Source organism: Trichomycterus rosablanca, chromosome 1 (assembly GCF_030014385.1).
Source record: "Trichomycterus rosablanca isolate fTriRos1 chromosome 1, fTriRos1.hap1, whole genome shotgun sequence".
Lineage (NCBI taxonomy): Eukaryota > Metazoa > Chordata > Actinopteri > Siluriformes > Trichomycteridae > Trichomycterus > Trichomycterus rosablanca.
Window position 1 is genome coordinate 22,665,454 of NC_085988.1, and position 21,347 is coordinate 22,686,800.

Here is a 21,347-nt window from a genome sequence, read left to right on the forward strand (position 1 = left end):
GTAATCAGCAACAAGTCCAAAAGCCAGGGTCTGTCATGGTATGGGGCTGTGACAGTGCCGCAAAGGTCATTTACACTTAGAGCAACATGTGCTGCCTTCAAGACGTCATCTTCTTCAGGGACATCCATGCATTTTTCAACAAGACAATGCAAAACCACATGCTGCACACATTACAAAGGCATGGCCGGGAAGAAGAGGGTGTGGTTGCTGGACTGGCCTGCCTGCAGTCCTGACCTGTCCCCAATAAAGAATGTGTGGAGAATTTTAAAACAAAAAATGTGACAATGACTGTTACACATCTTAGGACATGTTTGCAGGAAGAATGGGACAAAATAAAACCTGAAACACTAAATCACTTGGTATCCTCGGTGCCAAAACGTCTTTTAAGTGTGGTGAAAAGGAATGGCAAAATTACAAAGTGGTAAATGCTTTACTGTCCCAACTTTTTTTGGAATGTGTTGCAGGCCTGAAATGCAGGAATGGATGTTTATTAATAAATGAAATAAAGTTGAGCAGACAAAACATGAAATATCTCAGGTTCATCCTGTCTGCAATCAAATAAAAGTAAATGTAAGAAACTCTGTGTTTTTTATTATTTGCATTTTACATGCTGTTCCAACTTTTTCTGATTTGGGGTTGTACTTAGATTTAATTTCATACATCCCATGAAAAAATACTTTAAAAGAAAGTGTGACTAACATGAAAGAAAAATTTTAATTAAGTTTAATAGTTTAATAAAAATAGATTATGTTTAGTATTTAAAAGTATTCTTTATTTCCTTCTGAGGTTGCACTATATTAATGGTTTTTTAATGTGTCTGGCCCTTTTCTTACCCCATCGTAATGCCTGTTTAAATTCTAAAAAATATCCCTGTATGCATCTGTTTCTAACAACAGTCCCTGCTTAACTCCAGGAAAGGATATCTGCATCCTGAGATTAAAAACATCACAGCTATAAAAGTTCACACCAATCAGTTATTGGAGAACTTTAATGGCTCACATTAGCCTTGAGCACTGTCACTCCCCCTATGCTATTTTGGAGCTGTCATCTATTGGAACTGCCAGAGCTACACACACCAACCCATGACATTGTGAGTTTATAAAATCACTCTGCAGGAGATGAGAGCTGAACAATCAAATAAATGCTATTAAGAAGACCAGCGTAAACATTATCAACATTATCTTCATTATTAAAGAGAAACAGGGGCCACCAAGACAGAACCCGATCTTCTGTGCAGAGCTGCACATAGACTTGTACAGGTAATATGAATAAGATAATTTTTTTTTGCTTTATCTCTGGCAGTTTGGGTACATTTCTAATGCTTAGACAAAATCCTAAAATACTAGTTGCTCCAACTTGGTCTAAAGCCTTAGAAATGATTTTTGATTAGATATCTCAGACTGCTTTTCAAATATTAATAATAATAATAATAATAATAATAATAATAATGTCTTCTAAATGCAATATGAATGAAATAGACACATTATGTGCTATTTTTGTCAAATTCGACCAAACACTTTAACCCATCTGGCTTCTGGTAAATACTCCAGTTAGCACTAATAAAATGGAATTATGAATGTTCCCCTGTGTAAAGCCATAATGGCCAAGCGCTGTGATTGTAATAAGGCTGTAATTGGCGAAAATATTGCAGCAACGCTGCCTATGCACTATTTTCAGGTCTGTAAAATAATATGCAGCAACAACATTCACCTTTAGGTCTGAAATATGATTGCATGTTTCAAGAACTGCTGTTATACTGTAGCTAAAATGTGTTACCATCCAACTAAACATTTTGTAAACTTACTGTATAATGGATTCAGAAAGTATTCGGTCTTGCCCTTTTTGTGTTCTTTATCTTGTAAATTTAATTTTGAATGGATATATTTATAATTTAACCATGAATCTACACTTTGTCACCAAGAATGAAGTAAAAACATGTTTTTTATTTATTGTATTTATTTATTTTAATTGTATTTATTTTTTACATTCATTAATTTATTTTTTTTGTTTATGCATTTTCTCCCCTTTGTGTCATGCTTTCTCTCCACTAATGCCAACCCCCACTCTGATCTGAGGAGAACGAAGCTAACCCATGCCCCCTCCGACACATGGGCAGCAGCCGTATGCATTTTTTCACCCACACTAGGCGAGTGCATATATGTGAATTAGCCTTGTGTACGGAAAGACACACCCTGATCAACGCATTTTTCCCCGCCTCTGTGCAAGTGCCATCAATCAGCCAGCACAGGTTGTGGTTGCATTAGTCATGAGGAGTCCCTATCCGGCTTAAACCCCACCCCTATATGAACAACAGGCCAATCATTGTTCATGTAGCCACTCAGCCCAGCCGGATGGCAGAGCTGAGATTCTACGATGTATTCAAAATCCCAGCTAGCGTGCTAGCGTGTGTTTTTAACACTGTGCCATTTTTTTTTTTTTTTTTTTTTTTTTTTTTTCCTTTGTTTTAAATCATAAACAATTTCATTTTACAAAAGTATCTAGACCCTTTATTCCATACTTTATAAAAGTCCCTTTGGTAGCAATTTCAGCTGCAAGTTTTGCATTTTGCACAACTAGATTTGGCTAGTTTATCCCATTCTTAACGTCATATTTTCTTAGGCTCAATCAGAGTAGATGGCAAGCACCTGTGAACTGTCATCTTCAGATCTCTCCACAGATGGTGAATTGGGTTTAGGCCTGGGCTTAACTTTGCCTCTTCTTTTTTAAAGTGACAGAAAAAAGTGTCTGCTTCTTTGCCCAAATAGCTCAATTTTTTAATAATAGTTCAGGCCCATTTGGTAACCTCTGACTCAACAGTGCTCTCCATCTTGCCATATAAAGGCTGTAGATAGTTGTCTGTCCAACAGATTCTCCCACCTCTGCAAATGGCTTTTTGAGCTTTTGTTTAATGTAAACACTGGATACTTTCTTACCTCTCTGACCAAGACCCTACTTGCCCTGATTCCCTATTTGGCCAGGCAGTCAGCTGTAGGAAGTGCCAGACTACTTTTACTTCAAAATTATTGAGACCTTTGTGGTCCTGGAAGCACTTAAAGCCTAAGATATTGTTTCATATGCCTGCACTGTTCTATACTTTGCTGCAGTTTGAACTCATAAATACACAGACAGCAAATTGTATGAGTTTTAGACAAATCTCAAGAATAATTAAAGCAAACAGAATGCATTTGAAAACATTGTGGAGTGACCCACAGCAAATGGCCTAATACTTTTGTGATTTCAGTTTAAAATGTTTAATTATTCTTTTAAAAACTCAAACATCATGTTTTTACCTCATCATTATGGACAAGACATTCACCACTGTAAGGTGACATAATCTGACTTGCACACACATACAGTAACCTGCACCCAGGGTTAATTTACAGTAGCATATTTTGAAAGGTGAGAGGAAATCAGAGTACCCAAAGAAAACCCAGTGGGCATATAAAGACAATACCAACTCCTCACAGTCAGTGACCGGAAGTAGGGATCAAAGCCAGGACTTCAGAAACTATGCTGTTCTGCGGGACCCACAATACCAGCTGTCCAACTCTGAAAAGAAGGGGGGACATTAGAATAAAGCATTTAAAAGGAAATTCATTTGTAAATGTATTAAATAAGTGTTTGTCCATAAATCTTTGGGCAGAAATGAGATGAGGCAGGAATGCAGCTGAAACTAAGAACTGATAACAGTGATAAAGTGGGTGGGAAAATGATAAAATGTTTCTGAAGTGGATGAAACATCAGTATCTTCTCACATCTAAAAATTTTGATTGTATTGTTCTGATGATAGGCTAGACACAGTTTATACAACAGTCTATATACTTTTTTTCCCTCTAAAACACCAAATCAGAAAAAGTTGGGACTGTGTGGAAAATGCATGGAAAATTTCTTCAATTTCATACCAAGAACAAATAGCAACATTACAAAGTGGTAAATGCTGTACCATTCCAACTTTTTTTGAAGTGTGTTGCAGGCCTGAAATGCAGAAATATATGTATATTAACAAATTAAATAAAGTTGATCGCAAAACATGAAAACATTTGTGTTCATATGGTCTGCAATAAAATAAAAGTCAAAGAAAATGTAAGAAAGACTGAGTTTTCTCCCACTAGGCTGCCAAATTATCTATGCTTTATTAGCCCAATTAATTTGAGTTCACTTTCACTTTTTCAGGTTTAAAAAATGCTTAAAAGCTTCTTTTTATTTTGGTATTTGTATGGTAGGAAAATAGATATTAAATAGATTTTGTTGTCCCTGTAGGAACCTTAAGTGTCAGTTAATTAATGGTCTAGACACTGATTGAAATGTTCAACATGTATTTAAATGGACTGGACATCTGTCCAGTCAGGCCAAACACCAGTGTTGTAAACATGAGGACAGCAGCAATGACAATAACAAGAGATATTAGCGGAGCCATACCTTCCCATCAAGTCTCAGTTTTAAAAGCAGTAAAAGAGTCTTAGACCTGTCTAAGACCCAAAATCTAGAGTTCCAGCTCTTTAAACAATACCAATGTTGGACAAATCATCGCTGAATGGTGGCACAGTGGCTCACCTCAACGAGAAGGTCCTGGGTTCAATTCCCAGGTGGAGTCATCTGGGTAATTTTTATGTGTTTGCATGTTTTCCTCTGGTCTGTGTGGGTTTTCTCCGGGAGCTCTGATTTCCTCCCACAGTCTAACGACATTTAGGTTAGGTGAACTAGAGATACAAAATTGCCCATGACAATGTTTGCATTTAACTTGTACTGATTAATCATGTGTAACCTGTAACTACCTGTCCTGCCATGACTGTTAAACATAAGCTTAAAATCCTAATAAATACATTAATCTACAGTGTATCACAAAAGTGAGTACACCCCTCACATTTCTGCAAATATTTTATTATATCTTTTCATGGGACAACACTATAGAAATAAAACTTGGATATAACTTAGAGTAGTCAGTGTACAACTTGTATAGCAGTGCAGATTTACTGTCTTCTGAAAATAACTCAACACACAGCCATTAATGTCTAAATGGCTGGCAACATAAGTGAGTACACCCCACAGTGAACATGTCCAAATTGTGCCCAAAGTGTCAATATTTTGTGTGACCTCCATTATTATCCAGCACTGCCTTAACCCTCCTGGGCATGGACTTCACCAGAGCTGCACAGGTTGCTACTGGAATCCTCTTCCACTCCTCCATGATGACATCACGGAGCTGGTGAATGTTAGACACCTTGAACTCCTCCACCTTCCACTTGAGGATGCGCCACAGGTGCTCAATTGGGTTTAGTCCATCACCTTTACCTTCAGCTTCCTCAGCAAGGCAGTTGTCATCTTGGAGGTTGTGTTTGGGGTCGTTATCCTGTTGGAAAACTGCCATGAGGCCCAGTTTTCGAAGGGAGGGGATCATGCTGTTTCAGAATGTCACAGTACATGTTGGAATTCATGTTTCCCTCAATGAACTGCAGCTCCCCAGTGCCAGCAACACTCATGCAGCCCAAGACCATGATGCTACCACCACCATGCTTGACTGTAGGCAAGATACAGTTGTCTTGGTACTTCTCACCAGGGTGCCGCCACACATGCTGGACACCATCTGAGCCAAACAAGTTTATCTTGGTCTCGTCAGACCACAGGGCATTCCAGTAATCCATGTTCTTGGACTGCTTGTCTTCAGCAAACTGTTTGCTGGCTTTCTTGTGCGTCAGCTTCCTTCTGGGATGACGACCATGCAGACCGAGTTGATGCAGTGTGCGGCGTATGGTCTGAGCACTGACAAGCTGACCTCCCACGTCTTCAACCTCTGCAGCAATGCTGGCAGCACTCATGTGTCTATTTTTTAAAGCCAACCTCTGGATATGACGCCGAACACGTGGACTCAACTTCTTTGGTCGACCCTGGCGAAGCTTGTTCCGAGTGGAACCTGTCCTGGAAAACCGCTGTATGACCTTGGCCACCATGCTGTAGCTCAGTTTCAGGGTGTTAGCAATCTTCTTATAGCCCAGGCCATCTTTGTGGAGAGCAACAATTCTATTTCTCACATCCTCAGAGAGTTCTTTGCCATGAGGTGCCATGTTGAATATCCAGTGGCCAGTATGAGAGAATTGTACCCAAAACACCAAATTTAACAGCCCTGCTCCCCATTTACACCTGGGACCTTGACACATGACACCAGGGAGGGACAACGACACATTTGGGCACAATTTGGACATGTTCACTGTGGGGTGTACTCACTTATGTTGCCAGCTATTTAGACATTAATGGCTGTGTGTTGAGTTATTTTCAGAAGACAGTAAATCTACACTGCTATACAAGCTGTACACTGACTACTCTAAGTTATATCCAAGTTTCATGTCTATTGTGTTGTCCCATGAAAATATATAATGAAATATTTGCAGAAATGTGAGGGGTGTACTCACTTATGTTGCCAGCTATTTAGACATTAATGGCTGTGTGTTGAGTTATTTTCAGAAGACAGTAAATCTACACTGCTATACAAGCTGTACACTGACTACTCTAAGTTATATCCAAGTTTCATGTCTATTGTGTTGTCCCATGAAAATATATAATGAAATATTTGCAGAAATGTGAGGGGTGTACTCACTTTTGTGATACACTGTACATTGCAGCATATTTTTTCATTCAGTGGGCATCTATGGACAAGTCTAACCATAAACCAATGGCCAAGAGGCAACTATCAGACAACATTAAAGCCTGCACTACCAGACCCATGACTACGATGAATAAGAAAGAACAAGCTAAAGAGAAGGGGCAGTCTAGCTCTGCCCAAAATATCCTGGATGGGCTTGGCTCTAGAAGAAAACTGCAAAAGGAGCTGATTGGCAACATAGAGGATTTTCACAGGCTGGACACACATGCTATTACTGCTGGTAAAGAGGTAGGGAAAATGATCCCAAGGAAATGTTTGGCTGAGTTTTCTGTAATCTAATATAACAAGTGGGTGAGATTTAATATGTTTACAAGCATGAACTGTAATACAAGTGTATGCTTATATAATCTGTTATGTGATTCTATATCAAGCTTAAGAGTAAGAAGATCTTCTCAGTAAAGACTATTGCACAGGCCATCACAAAGGGGGCGTCCACTGATTTAGAAAGACTCCGGGCTATATGGATCTGGCTTTGTCATAACATAGGTCAGTCTTTTTTTTTTTCTCTTAAAAGCTTAACAGTAATTTATCTGCTTTATGAGCTGAATAAAATAAGTTTAAACTGATAAAAAAAAAATAATAATTAGAAAGTTATGTGTTATGTGTTTAGCTATTTTATGTGACCCACTAAACAGGGTTGGAAAGTCCATCACCAGTGCCTTCCTCTTTCAAGAACACTGATCTGTTTAAAGACACTGTATGAGCTGCAGTTTGAAAAGAGCTGGTGGCTTATTTGTCTCCCCTTAAAGTCTGGTTGTTACTATGAGGGAAAACTCAAAGTGGTAAAAATGAAAAAAAAAAAAAAGTTAGTTATGTAAAGGTTACTCAGTATTGTGTAGCTTTTCTTTAACGTGGCAAAATGTAAAATGCTGATTGTAGATTATTTTGACCTACCTGTATTAAATTAAAAACAGTAAAAATTTTATTTACAGTTGGAATTACATTTCAAATATTTAACCCTCCCCCCCAAACAGCTAAAATGTTTGAGCCCTTAAAGCTGACCAAAAAAAGAGCTAAAGTAACCTTTCTTTCTTTTTTCCCCTTTTGTTAAAGTTTAAATAGTTTGTTTTACACATTCTTAAAATTGCATCTGTTGTTAATCAGCTACAACCCCAAATTTGGGACAGTATGGAAAATGCAAATAGTAGTAAAAAACAAAAAACTTTTATTCATTGCAGACAGGATGAACCTGAGATATTTCATGTTTTGTCTGCTCAACTTTATTTCATTTATTAATAAACATTCATTCCTGCATTTCAGGCCTGCAAGAATTTACCACTTTGTAATGTTGCCATTCCTTTTCACCACACTTTAAAGATGTTTTGGCACCGAGGATACCAAGCGATTTAATGTTTCAGCTTTTATTTTGTCCCATTCTTCCTGCAAACACGTCTTAAGATGTGCAATAGTTGCATTTTTCATTTCAAAATTCTCCACACATTCTTTATTGGAGACAGGTCAGGACTGCAGGCAGGCCAGTCCAGCTCTTCTTCGGCAGCCATGCCTTTGTAATGTGTGCAGCATGTGGTTTTGCATTGTCTTGTTGAAAAATGCATGGACGTCCCTGGAAAAGATGACGTCTTGAAGGCAGCATATGTTGCTCTAAGATCTCAATGTACTTTTCTGCATTAATGCTGCCATCACAGAAGTGTAAATGACCTTAGCCAAGGGCACTGACACAGCCCCATACCATGACAGACCCTGGCTTTTGAACTTGTTTCTAATAACCTGGAATGCTGATTCATCTGACCACAATACACGTTTCCACTGTGTGGGGGTCCATCCTAGATGCCTCCGAGCCCAGAGAAGTCAACGCTGCTTCTGGACATGGTTAACATAAGGCTTAATTTTTGCACAGTAAAGTTTTAAGTGGCATTTGTGCATGTAACTCTGTATTGTAGTGCTTGACAAAGGTTTGCCAAAGTAATCCCTTGCCCATGTGGTTATATCAGCTATTGTTGAGTGGCGGTTCTTGATGCAGTATCGTCTGAGGGATCTAAATTGCCCTCGTCCCAACTTTTTTTGGAATGTGTTGCAAGCCTGAAATGCAGAAATGGAGGCAGATTAACAAATGAAATGAAGTTGAACAGACAAAACATGAAATATCTTGGATTCAAACTGGCTGCAATCAAAGAAAAGTCAAATGTAACTGCATTTTTATTTTATTTTCATATTCCATACTGTCTCAACTTTTTCTGATTTCGGGTTGTATAAGGAGAATCATGATTTCCAAAAAAAAAAAAAAAATGTCAAAGAAAAATAACGGAAACAAAGTAACAAATGAAAGACAGAAAAAACATCTGAAAAACAAGTGCTTGAAAAAAGGGAATTAAAGGAAACTCAGAACACTATCGGACTGTCAATGCAGGAGCTTCACCCCACCAACTGGTGCAGCCTGCGTCCACCTGGGTTAATTTTTAATTCTTGCAGGTGTGGAGCTACACCTGGCGCTTTAGTATGATCCACCTCGTTACAGAAGCACAATAATGTACATGTTTTTAATCTTTTTACTTTTATTAAAATTATTTAGATAATTACTTTTAATTGTAATGGGGCATTTTGCTTCTCTAAGAACATCAGTTTATATGCCTTAATGCCCCAAGATTGAATTTTAAATTTTGTTTTGAATTAAGATTGTCTTGTTGCCTTAAAAAGATTTGTGTGTTTTGTAAATTGCTGTAGAATATGATGTAAATGGATACCTGGGTTTGACTGAGAAGACCTGTTTTCCTGAGGAAGTCATTGAAACAGGACGAGGAGTTTGCTGTGGATACTCCAGCATATGCTTAGAAATGTGCAAGTAAGATCATGATAGACTGCATTAGGGTTTTTATCTTGGTATTATTATCAGATCTAATATTTTCAGAGACTTTTTAAACTGAATTCTCATCCTGTAAAGCACACAGGGGAGCAGAAAGCTACAGCGCCTGTAGAAAATGTTCATATGCCTTTGAAATACTTACAGACTGAAATCAAAACAAAAAAAATATCTTTCTTCAGCTTTATTCATACATTTTACCTCATAATATTCGAATAATGAGACAGTTCCAAAAATTAATGAAAAACTGGAATAACTGGGTTGGAAAAGTGATCAGTGTCCTGTAGTGATGGGAATTTCGGTTCTTTTGGCTCGGCTCACTAAAAAGAGCCGGCTCTTTCGGGTCCCAAGTGGCTCCTTAGATTTTTTTGTTGCTTAAATTAATTTATTACCAAATTACATGTAAAGTGAATTACTAATGTAAAAACATTGTATAAAATGTTTATTATTTTAAATGGCTTTATTTATATACTCAACGTGGAACAGTTGAGTGCTACAACAATAAAATACAAAAACAAAGACCCATCTCAATTAGACAAAAAGGTCTGATTGTGTATATTATTTGTAAATTTGCATCTACAGTAAAACAAAACAACATCAACAAAGCATCACTCAACAAAATATAAATGAAAATGTGCAAAACAAAAAGAAAAAGCAGCATCCAGGTGACAGTATTTGTAAGTCTTTAGCAAAGATTGGCATTAAGAAAAACCAAGGAGCTCATCTTTGAGGGGTTGATCCTGTTTCTCCTTTCTGTTATATTCTGCCCTGTTTAGGAAAAGATTCTCTCTGAGGGGGCAGATGTTGCTACAATACAGTCTATGTGCCATCACATGTATAAGATGTGGGTAGACTGAACACTTGGTCTCCCACCAGCTCAGTGGGTCTGAACTTCTCTGTAAAAGGGGTTCCTCGTGTCCAAACTTTACTATGTTTCCTGTCACTAATTTTCCTCACCTTTCCAGCGTGTAATGTCTGGCTACATAAAGCGCTATGTAAAACTTCATCAAGTTCTCTCGCTCTCTCTCCCTCCCTCCTGTTCGTGTGCTCACTGTGTGTGTGTGTGTGTGTCTGTAACCCCACCCCTCCTGCTCAGTGTAAACACACAAACGCCACCACGCATCTTGACCAATCACATGCGGCTTTAACAGAAAAAAAAACATTAAAAAAACCCAGAATCGGCTCCCAATCCGGATCCCTTCGTTCTTTTTAAAGAGCCGGCTCTTAGAGCTGGATCGTTCGCAACTGACCCATCACTAGTGTCCTGGTTTTGGTACATTGCAGGACTGTTTGAGTTTAGTCAAATTCTGTGGTGACCGGGAATGCTGTGCTGTCTTCAAGTACATCCACAAACAGGTGGTGCATTTAGGGTTGTTGTGTATTGTATCAATTGGTGTATTGTCTATTTTTGGTAGTATGCTATGTTGTGGTTTTCTTCAAGCATACCGCTTACAAAAAGTTCAGTCTTGGTCTCATCTGACCAGTTAGCCTTTTACTATATGGCGTTAGAATCTTTCAAGTCTTTTAGCCTGGCACTTTTTATGGAGAAGCTTCTTTCTTGCCACACTGCCATACAGGCAAGCTTTGTGTAACACTTGGGATATTGTTGTCATTTGCACAGACTGACCAATCTCAAATCAGTTGCGATTGCCCCCTTGGTAGCTTCCCTCATCAATATCCTCCTGGTTTGGTCATCCAAGGTTTGTTAGTGCTACACACTTTTTACTTAATGATAATACTTTTAAGGGTACTTAGATGGATAGTTAGAGCAGCTGACATATTTTGTATCCTCAATTTTGTGTTACCATGCACTTCTAGGGGTGGAATCCTCAACAAACAGCTAGTCTTATTCTAAAGTAATTTAAACCACTGCAGATGATGTTTGGTGTGGGCCAGCTATCCTGATGTGAGATCTGGAGAGTGATTGGTTGTACCTGAGCAAGCTTATTTATTTTATTTATTTGTTTATTAGGATTTTAAATGTTTTACACACTTTGGTTACATTCATGACAGGAACTGTAGTTATTCATTCCACAAGATTCATCAGTTCACAAGTTTAATAACAAACACAGTCATGGACAATTTTGTATCTCCATTTCACCTCACTTGCATGTCTTTGGACTGTGGGAGGAAACCGGAGCTTCTGGAGGAAACCCACGCAGACACGGGGAGAACATGCAAACTCCACACAGAAAGGACCCGAACTGCCCCAGCTGGAGATAGAACCCAAGACCTTCTTGCTGTGAGGCGACAGTGCTACCCACTGAGCCACCGTGCTGCCCGAGCAAGCTTATAATGGTCACTCTAAAGGGCTGGTTGCTTATCCAAACCAATAGTTTACTCATTAAATTATAATAATTTATTAGAGGGCAATTTTGACTTGATGGTAAGTGATGGTAAGGATAATAATGTCCAAAGATTTGGACTTCAACTCAATATGAAGAGAACAAATGTCCTAACAACTGAAAAAAACAAATAACTTACCATAAATAACTAACCATAACTAAACATGAAGAAGACAACAAAGTGGTGGACAATAGCAAATTATTAATGTTAAATGTTAATGTTATAATATCAGTTTTTAGTTATTAAAAGCAAAGGATCTAACTGTCAGTAAATACAACACAAATTGTCAATTGGAAGAACAAGAATTAGGTAATTGTGAAAATGTGTCTCTTCAAACAAAGACCAGAATTGTCTATAGTGCAGATCATCACAAGCTCCTGAGAATGCCTGTAAGCATCTTCAGATCTCTCCAAAGATGTTTGGGTTTAGGTCTGAGCCTAAAGAAATACCGTATGCCCCAAAGTCACTCCAGTGTTGTTTTGGTTGTATGCTTTAGGTCATGGTTGTTTTGAAAGGTGAAGTGCACCCTCAAAGCAGGCCACTCCCACCACTATTTTTAACCATAGGGATGTTGTTAGCCTGGTGCTGTCAACCCACGTGCCATGCCTTTTTTCACAAGAAATAATGCTTGGGGTTCTTGGTGTCCAAAGAGGTTTTTACATGCTGTCATATGCCGTTTACCCTACAGTGGCTTCTGTTTGCCTCTATCCATATAGGCCGAATGTAAAGAGTGCTACAGAGGTGAAAGTCTGTCCACACACATCTCAGGAATAAATAAACAGGATGCACCTGACCACAGTTTGGATTACAGGCATTTAATACATTTGTGGATAAGAAATAAAAAATAATAATTTTCTCATAATCACATAATCATAATCAATGGATAGACGGGTAAAATTGGCAATTTTAGCCATTAAAAACAACAAAGTATGCAGAAAGACAAGGGGTCTAATTCATTTCTGAATCCACTGTATAGTAGTTACATTTATTTCAATAAATCACACTATATTTTTACAAGAATGGCAAAAGTATAAAATAAACCTTGTAAATGGTTATCATTGTTCTCTGCTGTCTCTTTGCAGGGAGGTTGGTATTGAGTGCAGGGAGATAGGAGGCCATGGGAAAGGTGCAGGGTTCAAACAGGGTCAGAGCTACAAGGACATCAAGGCGAATCACACTTGGAATGCAGTGCATCTGGAGGGTCACTGGTACCTGCTGGATGCCTGTTGGGGGGCTGGGAGAGTTGACTTGGACAAGAGGGCCTTCATTAAAAGGTGACAGAGCATTGGATAGTGCATGAGGAAATGACATACAGCTACTTATTGTAATTCAACTATTGGAATTTCCGCCAAAGTTAAGCCAAAGGAATGCATAATTTAATGACCGTGAAGACGCCAGGCTGATTGATATGACAAATGGGCTAGCACATTAGAAAAATACCATATTTATATAATTAATTATTAACTGTTGAATCTAAACATAGATAAAAAACAAGGTGCGTCACTCTTCTTTGCAGAAATTCTTGAATTCAGCTACATTGTAGCTTTTTTGAGCATGTTAATCTGGACTCTAACACTCCAGAACCTTCATTTTTTCATATACAGAGCCATTTAAGGGTGGACTTGCTTGTATATTTGGATTGTCCTGCTGCATAACCCAACTGTGCTGTAACGTTAGGGCAGACATTCTTCTTCAGAATTTTCTGATACAGAACAGAATTCATAGTCATTCTGGTCCTGTGAAGGCAAAGCATCCCTAGATCATCACCACAATGTTTGACTGTTGGTATGAGGTTCTTATGGTATGCAGTGTTAGCTACAGATGTAACAGGACCAGTATTACAAAAAGTTCCACCTTTGACTAATCAGTCCACAAAATATCATTCCAAAAGTTGTGAGGGTCATCTAGATATAAAATGCGAGATGAGCCTTTGTGTTCTTTTTTGGTGGTTTGTGCCCTACAACACTCATGAATGCAATTTTTGCCTAGTGTATTTCTTTTTTGTGAAATCTTGTTTATTGTTCTAAATTGAGGTTCTTTAGATGTTTGTCTAGGTTCTTTTATGACCTCCTGGATGAGTAGTTGATGCATTCTTGGTGAAATTTTAGTAGGCCAGCACTCTTGGAAAGCATCTTACAGCATTAGTAATGGCTTTGTAGCACTTTTCAAGCTGGTGGATTTCAATTGCATCTGTATTTTAATTTCTATAGAATTTCTATTAGACTTTCTAGCCTGCTTCACAATGCTAGACAGGTTCTATTTAAGTGTTTATGTTTGAATTCAACAGGTCTGGTGGTAATTATGCCTGGGTGTGGTTAGTAAAATTGTACCCAACTGTCACTTGAATTTGGTTAACTGTTTGATTTAGTAGCTAAGGGAGCAATTATTTTTTCACATAGGTCTAGGTGGGATTTTTGGGGTCTTTGTATAAGATTAAAAGTAGTTTGTTCAAAGTTAGTTTGACACCCTTTATGACTAAAATATGACATGTATTTTACAGGTGTTATATAAGAAACATACTACTCTTGACTACTGATTCCTACTGTTGTTTAACAGGTACAATGAATTGTATTTTCTGACCAATCCAGAAGACTTCATCAATTCACACTTTCCTGATGAGGAAGAGTGGCAACTGCTGAAGAACCCCATCACACTGGAGGAGTTTGAGAAAAGGGTGTTTAAAACTTCAGAATTCTACAGATTTGGGTTGACATTGATTCACCCCAAACAGTTCTTACTTATTACAGGTTGGTCTTGTTTCTTGTACCGATTTGTGACTTTCATCATTCATCTGCTTGTGTGTTCTTTGACTAATATACTGTACATTATATGTATAGTAAATTCAAGTAGACACCTCTCCTAGTTATTAGGTTCAAATGCTTCATCCAAACCTATTGTTAACAGGTTAATAAGATAAATTATAAATTAAATGGCAACAGTTTGGAAAAAGAGGGCGGCACGGTGGGTAGCACTGCTGCCTCACAGCACGAAGGTCCTGGGTTTGATTCCCAGGCGGAGTGATCCGGGTTCTGTGCGGAGTTTGCATGTTCTTCCTGTGTCTGCGTGGGTTTCCTCCGGGAGCTCCGGTTTCCTCCCACAGTCCAAAGACATGCAGTCAGGTTAATGACAGACACTGAATTGCCCTCTATGTGTATGTGTGTGTGTATGTGTGTCTGCCCTGTGATGGACTGGCACCCCATCCAGGGTGTTACTGTGTGCCTTGCGCCCATTGAAAACCTGGGATAGGCTCCAGCACCCCCCAGCGACCCTAATTGGTTAAGCGGTTAAGAAAGTGAGTGAGTGAGTGAGTGCGTGAGTGAGTTTGGAAAAGGCACTTTTCTGTTACATTATGACTATGTCCCTGTACACAAAGTAGGGTAGATAAAGGTGTGGTTTAACTGCAGTGGCCTGTACTCAACCCCATTAAACATGTCTGAGATACACTGTATAGTATTTGGACATCTGACCATGAATTTCTTGTATTTCAAAAACAAAAAAATTGCATCGCAATAGTGACCTTTACGTGATCTTTCAGCTAAAGCAACAGCCAGTTTTCTAAAAAGGCTTTTCACAAGACTTCAGTAAAAACAGCATTTGTATGGCTGGGCTATGATGTGGGTAAGAAAGCTTCAATTGATGCTGTTCATTCCAAAGCTGTTTGGTGAGGCTGAGGTCAGGGTTCTGTGCAGGACACTGCAGGGTTTTTTTATAAAACTAAGCTTTTTTATAGATCTTCTTTTGTGCAGTAATTCTGGAACAGGGAAGGACGTTCCCTAACCTGTTGCTGCAAAGTTGGAAGCATATAATTTACTTCATATAATAGATTTAATTATTACACCTGTTAGCATTTGTTGTGGTTGAAACACATACATTTAAAAACTAGAGGGAGTGTCCTAATATTTTATATAGTATACTATACAGAGCAGTGGCGATTTCTCTAAGACTGCAAGGGAAGCTCAGCTTCCCCTAAAATGTCAAAAATTAAATGGTCAAATATGTACAGTTGTGTTAACATTTCATTGACTACAAATGTGTTAGAACACGTTCATCTCGAAGACGAGTTCGTTCAGAATCAGCTACTTATCACAAATCGACTGACTCGATATTGTTAACTTCTCATACGTTCCCGTAGCGTCAATGCATTTGCCCATAGAAGCTGAGTCTATTCACTTCAACGGGACTGCATGGAACGTTTTTTTTCATTGCTTCGAAACTTGCCGGTCATTGAATAAATGCCACGATTTTGTCCCGCCCCCGGACGCTGAGCGTCTCTGGGGGTGAATGGAGCTGTGGGCGGGTCTGGATGCGGAGCTTCTGCAAGATGATTGGAGGATCAGTCGAAAGGCTGAATCCTGTTTTGATTGACAGCTATTTGCTGGCCATTGAGAGGACACTGGTCAAGTCCCTGGAAAAGACACCTACTTGGTACGATAGGATCACAGGCCATTTTCTTGAAAAGGAACGGAGGGCAGAAATTATGTATAAATAAATTGACAAATTTTATGATGTAAGCTGACAATGAGCTTCTCTTTGAAAGACCAGCAGCCGCCACAGATACAGACATACCAAAAATATATTTCATATTGTTGCCTATGATTTTCTTAATGCATGCTCAATAATCCAGGTACACCAATCCAGTTAAATCAGTTCATCTGGACACAAAGTTTGTTGTAGAGATACGTTCCGTCACTCATCCAAGTGACTTCTTCAGTCTGAGCTGGTGGTGAATAACCCCAACTTTATATGCAGCCGATTTGCATAACGACCGATCACCGCCCATTGCATAACAATGGAACCGGTGATCAGGTCCATATGCAAATCACAATGACCATTAATTACAATGGCCATGTGTGACTTTCACATATGTCTGGGGTATGGCTGCAATCCCGTACATCGGGGAAACTAAACAGCCACTGGCAAAACTGATGGCTCAGCATAGAACATTGATCTCTTCTGGCCAGGACTCTGCAATTTACATTCACCTGCAAACCAGCGGCCACTCATTTAATGATGAAGATGTGCAGATCCTTGACAAGGAGGAATGCTGGTTTTAACGGGGAGTCAAAGAGGCCATCTATGTGAAAAGGGAACGACCATCCATGAATCGAGGGAGAAGCCTGAGAGTACATCTCTCATCATATTACATTTACATTTTCAGCATTTAGCAGACGCTTTTATCCAAAGCGACTTACATTACAGTCACAGTATATAGTTTGAGCAATTGAGGGTTAAGGGCCTTGCTCAAGGGCCCAACAGCAGCAACCTGGCAGTGGTGGGGCTTGAACCAGCGACCCTCTGATCACTGGTCTAGTACCTTAACCACTAGGCTACAGCTGGCCCTCCACCATCTTACAATGTCGTGATTGCAGCCATACCCCAATCATATGTGGTAACCAATAATATCATTTACATTTACATTTACATTTTCAGCATTTAGCAGACGCTTTTATCCAAAGCGACTTACACAATGAGCTGAACACAATGAGCAATTGAGGATTAAGGGCCTTGCTCAGGGACCCAACAGTGGCAACTTGGTGGTGGTGGGACTTGAACCGGCAACCTTCTGTTTACTAGTCCAGTACCTTAACCACTGAGCTACCACTGGCCCTTAATCATATGAGTTTGGGGTATTCCACACCAACTCGGAATGAAGAAGTCACTTGGATGACTGACGAAACATATCTCTACACCAAACTTTGTGTCCAGATGAACTGATTTAACTTTTTGGATGCCTATGATTTTGTAATAGGTAGGTTAGGATCAGGCACCCACATACGTTTGGCCATAAAGTGTACTTTGTAGGTGTTAGAGGTGAAAGAGAAATTTACCTGTCAAAAATTGACTCCAGGAAAGACTTGGCCGGGCATTTTAGCTTTGTGCACTATTCTCAAACCAACATGTATATTGGAATGTTAGACCTGAGCCTTCACATATAATAATGGAATGGCTTTATTTGTCATGCACATATACAGGTGTACAGTACAACAAAATTCTTTCTTTGCATATCCCAGTTTGGAAGATGGGGTCAGAGTGCGGGGTCAGCCCTGTGATGGACTGGCGCCCCGTCCAGGCTGTTACTGTGTGCCTTGTGCCTATTGAAAAGCTGGGATAGGCTCCAGCACCCCCCGCAACCCTATTTGGATAAGCGGTTAAGAGAGAGAGTGAATAATTTGAATTATACTGTATTTTTGACTTTCATTATTTGTCTTTGTGTGCAGAGGATGGTGAGGCTTCCATATCAGTGGGCTTTTCTCAGCCTGTGGACTTCACATATCAGATCTTCCAGCATGGTGGTCATGATGAAAAAGAGCTCAGCAGCTCTATGGGTCTGCTTACTGTCAACCAGAACAGCATAAACCTCAGTCTAATCCCCTCGACCTCGGGCACATTTAACATCATGTTGTTTGCACGACCTGGTAACACATCTAAAAAGTTCAGCTGGGTGTGTTCCTTTATGTTGGAGTGTGATCAGCCCAAACCTTCAGACAAACTCCCAGAGAACCCTTACTTGTTTTGGGGAATGCACCAAAATGCTGAGGAGCTGGGATTGAAGCCTTGTGTGTATGGACAAGAAGCAGTTATTTTGCAATCTGGATCATTTAAACTGGTGCTAGAGACTACCAGGCCACTTATGATGCTGTGTGAGCTAAGCCATATGGATATTGATGAGAATCTGGTTAGTAGATGTCTTGCCACTCAAACTGAGGCAGATAAACTTACCTGTAACATTCTATGCCCTTACACTGGTTATTACAGACTGTCAGTATTTGTTCAGGACTATGAGAGCACTAACAACAGCTGTCAGAATGCTGGTAACTTTCTGCTTCACTGTATCAGCAACCCAATCAACTTAAATCAGCTTTATCCTTCTGATCTCTGCAACTTTTGTGGACCGGGAATCAGGACTACTGAGGTCGGACTGTCAAAGTTCAGTCACACAGGGGCAATAGTGTGCACACAGCGAGGAAAGTGCAACATTACTTTTCAGAACCATCAGAACTTAGACCTGTATGCTATTTTAACTACAGAGCAGTGGAAGCAGCCCAAACACCCCCTGTCTCGATACACCTTCTTCACCTATAACAACAGTAAGGTCACTCTTAGCATAGCATTACCTGAGCCAGGGGTTTACAAACTACGTCTGTGCGGCAAGACTCCACCCAGCCAAGAGTTTACATTACTGTGTGATTACATTCTTCAGAATAGTTCAGTGCAAGCCTGGCCCCCATTCCCTTTCACCTACACAGCATGGACAAAGAACCATGTGCTGTTCGAGCCACATTCAGGCGTTCTGGAGCCGCAATGCTGGGTTCAATTTCGAGTTCGTGTTCCTGGAGCCCAGAGAGTCTGCGTGCAGAGTGAAAACATAATGGACCTGCAACTTAATAAGAGTTGCATTTGGGAAGGGGAAGTGTTCACAGGGAATGCGAAACAGCTCCAACTTGCTGCCAGCCAGGAGGAAAGCACAAATCTGATGGCCATCCTGATGTGCTTCGATGTGCAAGAGCCGCAGAATAAAATATAAAAGAAAACATTGGCAGTTGTAGCCTAGTGGTTAAGGTACTGGACTAGTAATCAGAAGGTTGCTGGTTCAGTCCCCACCACTGCCAGGTTGGCACTGTTGGGCCATTGAGCAAGGCCCTTAACCCTCAAATGCTTAGACAATATATACTGTAAGTCGCTTTGGATTAAAGCATCTGCTAAATGACAAAAATGTAAATGTAAAACACTGGTGCAAAGTCTAGTGCACAATACCATATCATGGCCAAGAGCTTCAAGTAATCATTTGATTTTGATCAATACTAGTAACACTCTAAATACAACAAATGACTTTGTCCCAAACTACTATTAAGTATTAAACACTAAATCAGAACACAGCAAAATATAACAAATGGAATGTATTATGCACTGGGTACCTTATGATGAATTAAGTACTTTACTTAATACTTTACTTGCATTGTAATTGGCAATATGTTTACAATGTGCGAATCAGCAGCATGTGAATAGCTTATTAACTCTGCTTGGGCCTTTTGGAATGCCTTGACACAGGTCCATCTCCTCTACTGAATTCTAACCAGGATAAGGTGCTTTTTTAACTTTTGCTGGTCATTGGTATTATTATTCACTGCTCAGGACTGGTGCAGGACGATGCCCGGCCTCATGTGGCCAGAGTGTGTAGGCAGTTCCTGGACGATAAAGGCATTGATGCCATTGACTGGCCCTCATGTTCCCTAGACCTGAATCCAATTGAAAACCTCTGGGACTTTAGGTGTCAGTGCATCCGATGACGCCAAGTCGCGCCACAGTCTGTCCAGGAACTCAATGATGCCCTGATCCAGGTCTGGGAGGACATCTCCCAGGACACCATCTGACGTCTCTTCAGGAGCATGTCCAGACATTGCTGGAAGTGCAAACAGGCATGTGAGGGCCGGCCATACACACTACCAAGTAACATTATGAGCTGCAGTGATGAAATTCATTGAAATTGGATGAGTTTTACTTTGATTTTCTAACCACTAATGCTAACTGCTAATTCCAAAAAAGGAATTATTGCTATGCATGCTAAGGTAATCGATAAACTAGAGAAAAGCATGAAATACTACACCCTAAATGTTAAACCTCTAAGATAAACCTTACAAAACTCCAGACCATGGAAAAGTCCTTAATTTCCTTTGGGATTAATAAATTATCCATCCATCCATCCATCCATCCATCCATCCATCCATCCATCCATCCATCCATCCATCCATCCATCCATCCATCCATCCATCCATCCATCCATCCATCCATCCATCCATCCATCCATCCATCCATCCATCCATCCATCCATCCATCCATCCATCCATCCATCCTAGTAATTAGAAGGTTGCCGGTTCAAGCCTTGCCACCACCAAGTTTCCACTGTTGGGTCCCTGAGCAAGGCCCTTAACCTTGTTCAGTCATAATTGTAAGTCACCAAAAATGTAAATCTATCTATCTATCTATCTATCTATCTATCTATCTATCTATCTATCTATCTATCTATCTATCTATCTATCTATCTATCTATCTATCTATCTATCTATCTATCTATCTATCTATCTATCTATCTATCTATCTATCTATCTAAAAGAACAGTACCACAAAAACACTAAAACTAGAACCAAATCAAACAATAGTGTGTACAAGAGTTAGAACCACAAATATGAGGATTATAAATGCCAAACAAAAAGAACAGAACAAAAAGCAGCACTATATACATAATAATCTTGGGGTAAATAGGGAGCAGCTGTACATGATAAACCAAAGAACAAATCAGAGGGAAGGGGTGGTGACAGAGTGAGTGTGGAATAAATACAAAATCATATTTACATAACTGTCTTTTCAATGCTTTGGCAATCCTGTGACTAATGTAAAGCCATGATAATAAAGCTCTGTGAATTTAATTTTAGTCCATGTGTTAGTCCACAGAGGGAGACTGAGACTGTTCTAAACTAAACCTCCAGAGTGTTGCACTAACATTAGACAAGCTTTGTTTATTTGTTT

At 39.5% G+C, this 21,347-nt stretch overlaps 1 protein-coding gene across 1 annotated transcript in view; it reads left to right on the top strand.

Moving 5' to 3' along the window:
* Positions 1-19,722, top strand: part of LOC134313413 (uncharacterized) — an 85,903-nt gene extending 66,181 nt beyond the window's left edge. Inside the window, exons 5-10 of the mRNA XM_062994682.1 lie at positions 6,635-6,886; positions 7,030-7,144; positions 9,341-9,458; positions 12,905-13,096; positions 14,379-14,569; positions 18,041-19,722. Of these exons, the coding sequence (XP_062850752.1) occupies positions 6,635-6,886; positions 7,030-7,144; positions 9,341-9,458; positions 12,905-13,096; positions 14,379-14,569; positions 18,041-19,347 (2,175 nt within the window). The 3' untranslated portion in view covers positions 19,348-19,722. The remainder of the gene's footprint in view (positions 1-6,634; positions 6,887-7,029; positions 7,145-9,340; positions 9,459-12,904; positions 13,097-14,378; positions 14,570-18,040) is intronic.
* The last annotated feature ends 1,625 nt before the right edge of the window (positions 19,723-21,347 follow it).